We start from the raw sequence: 11716 nt of genomic DNA on the forward strand, positions 1-11716 counted from the left end.
GGGGAAAGTATCAGAGAGTGAAGGACTACATTGTGGTAACTTGTTTGAGTTCAAATAATGCTCAGAGCTACCTTGTCCAGATGGTGATCAGAAGTTGATGAAGCTCGATCTAGTTAGAACACTTCAGAAGGTCTCAGAGCTTGGGAATTGTTGTGAAAGTTTTAGAGGATGCCGATGGAGCTAATATGATCAAGAAAATGGATTGAAACAGGATGAAACACAAAACACGATAGTTGAATTTTTTGGGAAAACTTCAAGTTGCAACAGGGGTTTCTTGGCTCTCAAAATCTTGAAAATGAAGGAAATAGCTTCTTCTATTTATAGTAAATGTAATTGGATTCAAATATGTGTGGAATGATGTAGATTTCGTGCAAAACGAATTTGATCCAAGTGTGTGAAAAGTGTGACTTGAAAATAGGTCAAATTTCACTAAGTCCACAAATGACCTATAATGTCTCCAAACTTTTGATGATCCTCCAAGCATAATTGGCTCTTGTCATGTAAATATAAGTTGTAGAGGGTGTTAACAAGAGTCATGTGTAAAAAAGGGAATTCGTAAATATTGAGAATTGAAGGAGTAACGATCCTTGGAACTTTGACCTCAAAATGTTGACTTTTAGGTCAAACCACTTGGAACAAGGTTGTGCACTTGGACTTTTATTGCATTTCAAAGCACATGGGTGATCATATGAACTCATGATAAGATGTCCTTGATGGTATCTTGATTAAATTGCTCAAAGCTTGAAGTTGCTTGTTGAAGAAGGCATGAAAATAAACACATGAACATTTGACTTTCTTGAGAAGTAGGCCACCAAACTTTGAGGTGCTCTTGACTTAAGGAGCCCTACCTTGCACAATAAACTTAAGAGAAACAAGACATATTTTTGGTATTTTGATTAGTGGTTAGATAAGTAATGAATCAAATAGACACAAAGGTAAAACAAATAGGTGTTTGGTGATCCCTACAAGAAGCAAACCCAAAGATGAATAGGGGAAAGGTCAAGATATGACCTTGCTTGTATGCAAAAGATGCAAATGAGATGTGGGATCTTAGGGTAAAAAATTAGGGTATGACAGTTTGGCCTTCTAATCTAGAGGTTTTTGGCGATGGTTTGTGTGTTGATGCTCGCTCTAGGCAGATCGGCAACAAGGTTCTTCAGAACCGTTGTGTTGATTTGCTTTTTTGGGTTGAGTCCTTGCTAGATTTAGGTTTGCGGCTGGAGGCAACACTCTTTGGAGGGGGTTGCACAATGCAACTCGGTTACGATTGTGTCATCTTCTTCTCCGGTGGGATTCATTAACTTGCAGTATGGCGCCAGTTTTGATGCATCTAAGCCTCATCTTCTTCGATGCGGGTTATTGACATTTCTGATTCTTGACTCTCTGATTGGTTTCATATTAGTTGAGATTTGTAAGTTTCAAGTGTTCGTTTGTCTCCACTACGTCAAAGAATTTTGGATTGTTCATACTGGTGGTGGTTTGTGGATTCTAAATCCAGTTCGATTTTACTACTTTCACGGTCTTAAAATCCGCTTCAGTCGATTGTTATTGATTTCGAAATATTTTGCCATAAATGGTTGCAATTTTTTTAAAGCAATTTATGAGTAAGTTAATTGGTTAATGAAGTTCATTCACTTTTTTCAAAATGTGAGTTTAGTGATTGTCAATTCGTATATCATATTTTTTTAGTGGTTCGCTAGATTGTACTCGAAATGTATGAAGGTTCGTCTCTAATTCAGATTTGCCATAATATTTTGTTTTATTGGATCGGGCTCTATGTCCCCAATGTTCTTTTTTTTATTTTAATGGATTTCTAAGTTTATAATAAATAAATAAATCATAATCAATTGATTCCATTACAATTTGAATCACCGAAATAAAAAAATTTACATCAGGTTACAAAAACCCACTTAGTGTACAAATCTATTTGGATAAAGAAAGACATGCAACAAAGACAAAGTTGCAAAATGGAACGGATGGCATTTTGACCAATCACTATTCCATTGTCATATGGTACTCCATATCTACACAGCCTAACACTAATATTTTTTTTTACAACATTAATAATGTACAATTATTTATAAGCGACAGTGATTCATATGATTCATCATCTCTTGCTTTGGTTCCCTATCTTCCTAATAATATTCATCAACTTTAACTTGATGTCCTTCCAACTTCTTCAATTTTTACACGTCTTATCCTTAAAAACTCCAATTACAAACTTATCAAAAATCTCCAAAAACAATTCCCATTCACCTTTGTTCATGTCACCAAAAGAAATGCTACCAATTCCACAACTAGTACTAGTCTCTCCTTCATCTTTGTCTTCTACACTCTTATTGTTAATACCAGCCTTAACTTTCAAACAAATATTTTCCAATTTACTCAACGATTCCTCACCGCCACAAAATTCTCTTGTCATCATCTGGGCTATATCAGCAAGACAGAGGCCAGCAACAGCAGCTTGTTTCAAGAAAATGGTGCAGACGATAAGAACACGAATCGACGATTCTCTCAACGAAGGAACTTCAGATCTTAGAATATCAGCATCTTTTGAAGGATCAAGTTTTGAAATATAGTCAAGTTCTGATTCAGAGAAAGGAATTGAGGCTTGTGGCCAATGCAGCCACTCAAAATAAGGATCCTCCAGCCACTCAGGTAAGCAAAATCCGTGATCAATCGGAACAAGATCGGTGGTAGCAACACCGTTAACAAAACTATTATGATCATGTTTCATAACAAGCATATTCCCTGCATGTCTATCAAGATTCATAAGCCTAATGTCTAGAATACCAATTTTGTGAACAGAATCAACTGAGAAGAAAGAGGGGCCTAACTCTCCTGCATCGAAACCGTGACCTACAAAGCGTTGGAGTGAGGCGAGTTTAACTGTGGCAGAAGAATCAGAGAATGTAGCATGACAGAATTTAACTAAAGCAGTTGGAGGCACACCAGAAAAACCTCCATGATCAAGTAGATAAGCAGCTAGTTCTCTTATTCCAGTTTCGCCAATTCGAATCGAGCGTTTTAAGTCAGGTTGGACTAGCATTTGATGATTATTACTTCTTAACGCTTTCGGACTATTGAAGGCGAAAGGTTCCTCGTCTACCGGCTTTGCTACAGCAATATTGTTACCATTTGTGTTGGGGAAAACATAAGCACCACCAAGTCCACTTGGGAGTGGTATAGGTTGAATACCTGAGGCCATAGCAACGGCAACCTCAACGACTAGAGCATGTACAGGAGCTCCACTTCCACGAACGATCTCGATCCTCGGATGAGGGGGATGGAGATCTTCTACCCCGGTTATGGGTAGACATGGAGTGGAGAAACTTCGGTGAATATTCTCGGCTTGAAATGCTAGAAAAGTAGTTTGGTTGAGTTCAAGAAAGTTGTTGTAATCAAGGTGACCAAAGGATTGGAGTTTGCATCTTTCGGATCGACTAAATGGCTTAAATCCATGGTGTTGTTGATCAATGGCCACAGCCATTCTGAACAATCTCATCCAGGTGAGAATAGCAGCGGTGCATTCCAAATCCCCGCACAACAATGTTAGTTTTATGAAGGCAATGATGACATCTGCATGATCAAAACAAACATTGTTTTAAACTCTTTTCTAAAATAGAAAAACACTAATTTAGTATCTATCTACATATTTGTTACTACAAAATCTAGGCTTCAATATATGACACCATATTGAAACATTTATTATATCATTAAAGAAGTACTACAAGAACAAGTGTTTATCTCCTTAGCATTGACAATTCCGATCAAAGACATGTCTGGCGTTTAACACGTATCAGACATTTTCACAAAATACGACCAGTGTTAGTGTCATGTACGGTGTTCGTGTTAATACTTGATAGTGACAAACTAACAATTGAGATTAAAGGAACATTCGATGTCCAACACCGATACATATGATCTTATTCAATCATTTAAGTTTCTCAAAATACTACCGGTGTTATTTTTCGATGCCAATGTTGTGTCTCTGTCTATGCTTCATAGGTATTTATCTTTTCTTACCATAAAGAACACCAACAACAAAAGGAACACTATTAGTAATAAAACTAACATAAATACAATAAAATTTCTTACTGTGTATATTGGCTTTCGGGGTAAAAATCAAATGCTAGCTGGACTCATCGCTTACACTTTAATTCCAAAATAACAGAAGAGCAGGCAAACTTTGCATATTTTTTCTTGAATCCCTTATAACCTGAAAAATTCACAACAACAGAATATAAACAAACAAAAACATATCAGCACTTTCATATCTCACTCATATCCATAGAATGAAATACAGAAGAAAACAATGTATCTCTCCCTTCTCGCTCAACGCACGAATCACCACAATTTTGAAAACCATAGATCATGCAATCCTAATACAATAAAGAATTTTGTGGGAAACCATGAAACACAAACAAATTCAACAATCACATATCTCACAATCATCGCGAAATCTACAATGCATTTCATCGAACACCTTCTAGACCACAATCTAAAAAGAGAGAAAAAGAGATATAGCATACCCTGAACACACTGTTAAAAGGTATTCAGGGAAACAAGAAGCAACGGGAGCGCGAGAGAATCAAACCGTCGCCGGAGTAATATCGAAATATAACTCCAATTTCACTCCCACTCCCACCGTTAATATTCCCACTTCTTCTTCTAAAACACAAACCCTAACAACCACTCCACACTTTCCTCTTCATATCTTTCTCTCCTTACGTTATTCTCGTTACTATTTTTGCTTCTGTAACTGCCATAACGACATTTGGCGTATTCTCCTATACAAACGGTATGTTTGAAATTTTTTGTATATTTATGTAACGTTTTAATTTAGTATTAACTAAGTAAAAAACTTTAACTGCTATTTATTTTGTGGTTCTATCTAAATGTGACCAAAAAATAGGATGTTGTCAAATTAGATGACTTTTTTCCTTTTATTAGTTTCTGATCGTTGAAAAGTTTTCAAAAAAATTGGTGTATCAATAAAAGATAGTTGACTTTAATTTCATTTTTTAACGAGTTTTGTCAAATTAGGGTTGGACAAACACGCACAACCCGTTCGAACTCGTCCAGCCCGAATTAGAAAAAGATTTTTTTGATCAAATTTGTTGTGATATAATTTAAGTTATAGTTCAAATCCAAGTTAGTTAGTGTTATGACTCGTTATATTAGTTACTTAATATACAAGTAATCTAGTTGTATATATATTCATAATTGTAATTCAGTTTTAATCACATTCAATAATAATAATCATTATTCTCCATTCTCTCTCTTTTTCTCCTCACTATAAGTGTTTCACGTACTAAAAAATTTGTATCTAGAACTCCGGTTAGTTTCTTGATCGTGTTTCCAAGAATCACACGTCGATGTTCGTGTTTCCTGGATCATGGATTGTTAATCGCATTTTGCTGCAAAGATGAATGGTAACAATGGAATTCTGAGTTCTCTTCCAATTCTTGATGGCAAGAATTGGATCAGATGAAGAAAACAAATGCAATCTCTATTTTCCTTTCATGAAACCCAAGAAGTGGTTACTAATGACGTCCCTGAGCTTTTTTAGAATACAACCGATGCTCAGAGAGTCGCGAACAAGGAGGCCAAGAAGAAAGACTGAAGGTTGCCTTTTATATTCAATCGGTGATAGACGCGACAAACATTGATCGAATTTCTCATGCTGAACCGATGAATGATGCATGGAATATTCTTGTCAAGTATTATGAAAGAGGTGAGAAATTTAAAGTCATTAAATTAAAAACGTTGCGAAGGCAGTATGAATTACTGTAGATGGGAGAAGAAAAAAAATTGCAGGCTATGTCTTGAAGGTGCAAAATCTTGTCCATATCATGAAAGGTTGTGGTGAAACCTTAACTGATAAGATGATAATCAAGAAGGTAATGCGTACATTAACCTTTCACTTTGATCACGTTATCGTAGCCATTCAAGAATCCAACAATATTCTCTTTCAAGATCTACAACACAACTCTCAGATGCTCCACATGCTCTTCGTCAGACTTTAAATATATCAAAATACGGATATAAGTACGGATTGAATATTCTATTCATCTACTCCATGAACACTCCATGCGCATTAGACACCCCAAACGGAATCATTGAGTACTCATAATGACCATACCTCGTCTGAACGCAATCATCGGAATATCTTCTGACTTCACACGAATCTGATGATAACCCGAACACAAATAAATCTTGCTAAAGACACAAGCACCAACCAACAGATCCATCAAGTCATCAATCATCGGAAGTGGATATTTGTTCTTGATCGTAACCTTATTCAGTTGTCGATAGTCAACACGTAATTTCATGCTACCATTTTTCTTCTTGATTAGCAACATCGATACACCCCACGGTGAAACACTCGGCCGAATAAACTTTTTCTCAAGTAACTCCTCCAATTTCTTCTCCAGCTCACTCGGCTCTAAAGTCGACATTCTATAAGGAGCCATCGGCACAGGACTAGTACCAGGTATTAAGTCTTTGGTGAATTCAACTTCGCGCTCCGGCGACAAATCACAAATATCATCTGGAAACACCTCCAAAAAATCACACACCACTGGTAACTCACCGATCGTAGTTTTGGTCTCAGTCTTCATAGAAGTTAGTATCACAAACACTTCTGTCTCATCCTTCAGAAACTCGTTCACTTGCTTAGCAGACCACAAACAACTCATCATTTACATCAAACTCCGGAAATGACATCGTCTTATCGTAGTAGTTGACATGAACACGGTTGAACTCCAACCAGTTCATTCCAAGGATAACATTGAGATTCATCAAAGGTAAACATAATAAATCCATCCCAAAATTCTTACCGAAAATAGTAAGTGGTCAATTCAAACAATCCCACGAAGTGGTTACCGGACCTAGAGTTAGGGTATCAACAATCATACTCTCAACCATATAAGACAATTTCAAATCCAACCTCTCAGCACAATCAAGCAAAACAAACAAATATGTTGCACTTATATCAATAATGGTAATCAGTCGAATACTATTAACAAAACATGTATCTCAAATCAACATGTCTGAGCTAGTAGTCTTTGACCCAGTCAAAGCAAAAACCTTCCCTCCAGCCCATTCCTTCTTCAGTTTCTGACAATTAGAACTGATGTGACCCTATTCGCTACAGTTATAATACGTCAGCCCAACATTCTTGCAATCTGCAATATGGTGACTCGTCTTCCCACATTAGAAGCCCCTCAGAACATTAATACTACATTCATTAGCACAGTGGCCTAGCTAGCAACAATTGAAACACTTGACAAAAGCAGGAGTCTCTCCCCCACTTGACTTTTTCTCTTCTAAAGCTCTTTGCTTCCCTTTGTCAGCTGGAGCACTATACGGTTTTCCACAATATTGATTCTTCCCTTTCTTTTCACTAATACTCTTATAGTGAGTAGAACGAGCCTTGTTGTCCTTATCATATATCATACATTTGTTCACCAGCATAGGAAATCGACGAATCTCCTAATAAACAATACCTTGATCTCAGGATGCAATCCGCTTTCAAACTTAATGCATTTCAATCCCTTAGCAGTTGCACCATTGTAGTGTGTACAAAACTTCACAAGTTCTTCGAACTTGGCAGCATACTCGGAAACGGTCATATTCCCCTACTTTATCTCGAGGAACTCAATCCCCTTCTTGCCACGCACATCCTCGGGAAAGTACTTCTCCAGAAGGTGAACTCGGAACACATCCCAAGTAATCTTAGTTCCAATAACCTCTAGCCTCTGACGTGCGTTATCCCACTAGTCTTCATCCTCTTCAAACAACATGTGAGTACCAAATTGCACCTTCTGAACTTCAATGTAATCCATCACTCGAAATACTGCACACCCTCTGAATCATATCTTCCCTTGAAATTCGGCGACTTGTTTCTTTGAAATTTGTCCAATCCATGGAACTCATCATTATCACCTTGGTGATTCTATTGCCCCTGCAGCGCCTGAGCCACTAACTCCAAGGCTTCAACCATAGTGTGATCGTGTCTTCTAGCCATTCTACACACCATCAAACATACATTAGAAAAAACAACACAACAATAGTGTTCATACACATGTCGCATACTAGGGAATAGACAACATTAAAAAACCTAGTCCATTGACCGACCTACTCTGATACCACAATGTAACATCCTAACAACTCCAACACGAAATAATAGGATAATAAAACAACTACGCACATAAGGTGACACTCAAACACAATAAAAACCTGCTCTGTAACACAGTTTAGATAAAACATGCAATAATTTAAACATCTACCAACACATGCTCGCCTTTACATAGGCTCACTGAACAAAAATAAATCAATTGAAAATAATTCAATAACCAAATAAGTCTCATATCCTAAAATATGATTATGGCAAAATTCCTTCAACGTCAATAACATCGCAAATAATAACAATTAACAAAACAAGTTGTTCCCCCTCCCAGTGTTACATATCAAAACAATGAAAAACTAAATATCGTATAAAACGGAAAAAGAAGAACATACTTTATGCCATCCTTTAGCTTCTAAGCAACCACTCACTTACCTGTTCGTCTGTACCCCAAGATGGAGTGCAGAGCCACACAAACAACAAAGGGGTGAGAATACGCTCATAATATATAATGGTGTGAAAGTATGCAAGGGTAGCCTAAACAAACATCTACAATTATTCAACACAACTCAATCGCATACATCACCGAGCATTCGCAATCACCAATATCAACATAATCATTCAACATATATGCAAAACAATGAATGCAAATGAACTCAACACCACGACTCGACAATGCATGCGGCACCATTATGGACAACACGGGTCCATCTCACTCCTGAATCCCTACCATAGGACCAGAGCACATTAAATCACTACTATCACCATAAGTGGCACGTCATTGATTCCCATATGGAACCAGTTACTCGCTCCTGAATCCACACCATCAAGCCATAATACACCAACAACTGGACCAAAGTTTGTACACCATGATGCATAACACATGTAATTATACACCAAATAAGACCATCAATACAACATACGTTTTCATTCTCAATTATGACTCACCATTGCATAGTTTATACATGCATGACCTCCACAACATTCATCAATATTTCACAACATAAGTTCATCATCGCATATCATCCTTCATGCATAACATTATTGATAGACAAGGGCAACGATCTAGAGGGGTGAATAGATCACACACAAAAACTCTTAAATTTAAAAATTCTGTTTAAAAATATTTACTATGGCAAGCGAAAGCAATTCAGGATCGGCACTTGTATATCCAAATGTAATCAGAAGAATCTGATATGCGTATAAACTGTAACAAAATGTATAACAATGATGAGAAAGTAAATCGATGTGTTTTGCGAAATAATAATTTGAACAATGTCACACCTTGTAATCAATTTCCAATGAAATAGGACGCAAAAATTAACTAAGACAATTTATTAAACACTTGGTGTGCAATGAACACCAATATGATTTTCCTTTGTGTTGAAGATATGGAAAACCAATTGCAATTGTTTAGATTGCAATCATTTTTACAAAATAGTTTGAACTACTTTAACACAAACAAAATTTTCAGTTTATGAAATTGCACACTAAGTGTATTATCAAAATGTAAAAGAGAGAGAGAGAGAGAGAGAGAGAGAGAGAGAGAGAGAGAAATAAAACACAAGGATTTGTTTAGGCAGTTCCCCAATTGTCCTCATTGTGGGTACGTCTGTCCCCAATTCCAAATAGAAATGAGATATGTAATTTACCTTTGCAAGAGTTATATACAAAATAAAAAGTAGCAATCTAAACCCCCAAACCATATGTTTGATGTTGATCCTAACTTCTTCTATCTCATTGATCTTAAGCAAGATCAAGTGACCTAAGACTTTCAAGTCGACCCTCCGGTTACCGTTACTCCTTTGATAGACCCATGTTCTTCAAATCTTTCACTCGGTTGAATCCTCGTTACAAAATCTTGTACAAAAACATTCAAATCAATCCTTGATCTTAGAGGAAAAACTCTAACCGTTTTTATCAATGAAACCCCCAAAGAATAATAAACCCAATTTGATTACAACAATCCTAAATTGGACCTTATCAATCTAACATATATGGCCCTCAATATAAATTATTATGTGTAATTGTTGAATGTATGAAGAGAAAAGGTTGAAGATGATGAGAAAATTATCTGTATGTTCTTGGTTTCAATTGTGAGAAATGATACATGAATGCATATTTATATGTATGTGTGTGTAGAAAAATAACAAACAAAATAGATTTTCTAGCAAAAATTACAAGTTCTGTACAATTAGAATATAATTTATTGGCTCCAAATAATTATGAGTCAATATATAATCCTGGGAGTCTATACATAGACTCTAGGAGTCCATACAATTAAGGCAGAGCCATTAGCTTGCCAAAACCTTCAATTGGAGTCGACTCCAAACACGGATGAGTCGACTCATACGCATTATGTATCAATCTAATACTCTTATGTATTGATACATTGAAGGCAAAATGTTTAATTTTAAAAATCCTTCAGTATGTATCCACCCATGGACTTGATGTATCAACCCATAGACTTGTTTTTCATGAAAAAAATATAATTTTGACTTGTAATGGTCTATCTAACCTGATTTTAAGTGTTCTATAATGTTAATTCACATCTAGACATAGACAATAAGATCCAATTTATACAAATACTAAGTTTGACATCATTCAAAATATTTCTTAAGAGGATAGTGCACTTATAATTATAAGCACAACAACAACACACATATTAGTACTCTCACAAGTAAAACACATCATTCATATTTTCATGTACATGTTTACTCTTTAAATAATTATTATAAGGTAGTGTTATGCGCCAGTTATCCAACACTTTCAACAGTGCCTCAAACAGAGTCACGAAACTCAAGTTAAACTCGAAAACGTCTCACTTGATACAAAATTCATGGAGCTGCTACGACCACCCGTAGAAACTGCTACGGCCTGTAGCACTCCCTAGCCATTTCCCCCTTTGGGCACACCTCTGGTACAAAAACCAAAGGGTTGCTAGGGACATCCGTAGTAGTGCCCAGAAATCCCAAAAATTATTTTGCGATTTTGTACGGTCGCTCTTGTTTTCGAACCCTACATCAGACCCAAACCTTTATTTTTGACTTCTAATAGTCTTCAAACATAATATACATCATTGTACATGAAAACATATGAATTTTATCGTCTTTTAACATTTAAATCACAATACCTCATCAATTATCTATCAATCATCATGCAATCACTCACTTAATCATGGATTTGACATGTTTTGTTCATCAATTCATAACAACATATGAACAACAATTCATACCAACATTATCCATGAGAACACATAAACTCTACAACAAAATAGTACACAAATTTACAAGTCATGTTGTCACAAGATTTACATCATGCTCATCATTCACTCAACAAAAGGGAAAGGATATGAAAAGTTAAAGGGATTAAGGACTTCCTTCTACCCAATTCATGAAATCTACACCATATTAGGAGTAATCCCCCTACCTTAGATTTTCAGCAAAAGATCTTCAAGCTCTATCAGTGGAGGTTCTCCTAGCTCTAACCTCTTCCTTCTCCAAAATTATGTTTTACATAGAATAATCTCAAAACCTCTTTACTAATCTTTTTACTAGTAACCTAATTCTCCTTAAAATTATACTT

The 11716-nt window shown here is 36.1% G+C and overlaps 1 protein-coding gene across 1 annotated transcript; it reads right to left on the bottom strand.

Moving 5' to 3' along the window:
- Positions 1-1829: 1829 nt before the first annotated feature.
- On the bottom strand, positions 1830-4893 carry LOC127126494 (phosphatidylinositol 4-kinase gamma 1). Its single transcript, XM_051055426.1, has 3 exons — positions 4533-4893; positions 4099-4219; positions 1830-3579 (listed from the first exon to the last, which is right to left on the bottom strand). The coding sequence occupies exon 3, from the start codon at positions 3503-3505 to the stop codon at positions 2180-2182; it is 1326 nt and encodes a 441-aa protein (XP_050911383.1). The 5' UTR covers positions 3506-3579; positions 4099-4219; positions 4533-4893; the 3' UTR covers positions 1830-2179.
- Between the last annotated feature and the right edge of the window lie 6823 nt (positions 4894-11716).

This window comes from Lathyrus oleraceus, chromosome 3 (assembly GCF_024323335.1).
Source record: "Lathyrus oleraceus cultivar Zhongwan6 chromosome 3, CAAS_Psat_ZW6_1.0, whole genome shotgun sequence".
In the NCBI taxonomy this organism is placed as follows: Eukaryota; Viridiplantae; Streptophyta; class Magnoliopsida; order Fabales; family Fabaceae; genus Lathyrus; species Lathyrus oleraceus.

Bases quoted from the DNA above. Each gene is read 5' to 3' on its own strand.
- LOC127126494 (XM_051055426.1), bottom strand. From the start codon at position 3,505: ATGAGATTGTTCAGAATGGCTGTGGCCATTGATCAACAACACCATGGA.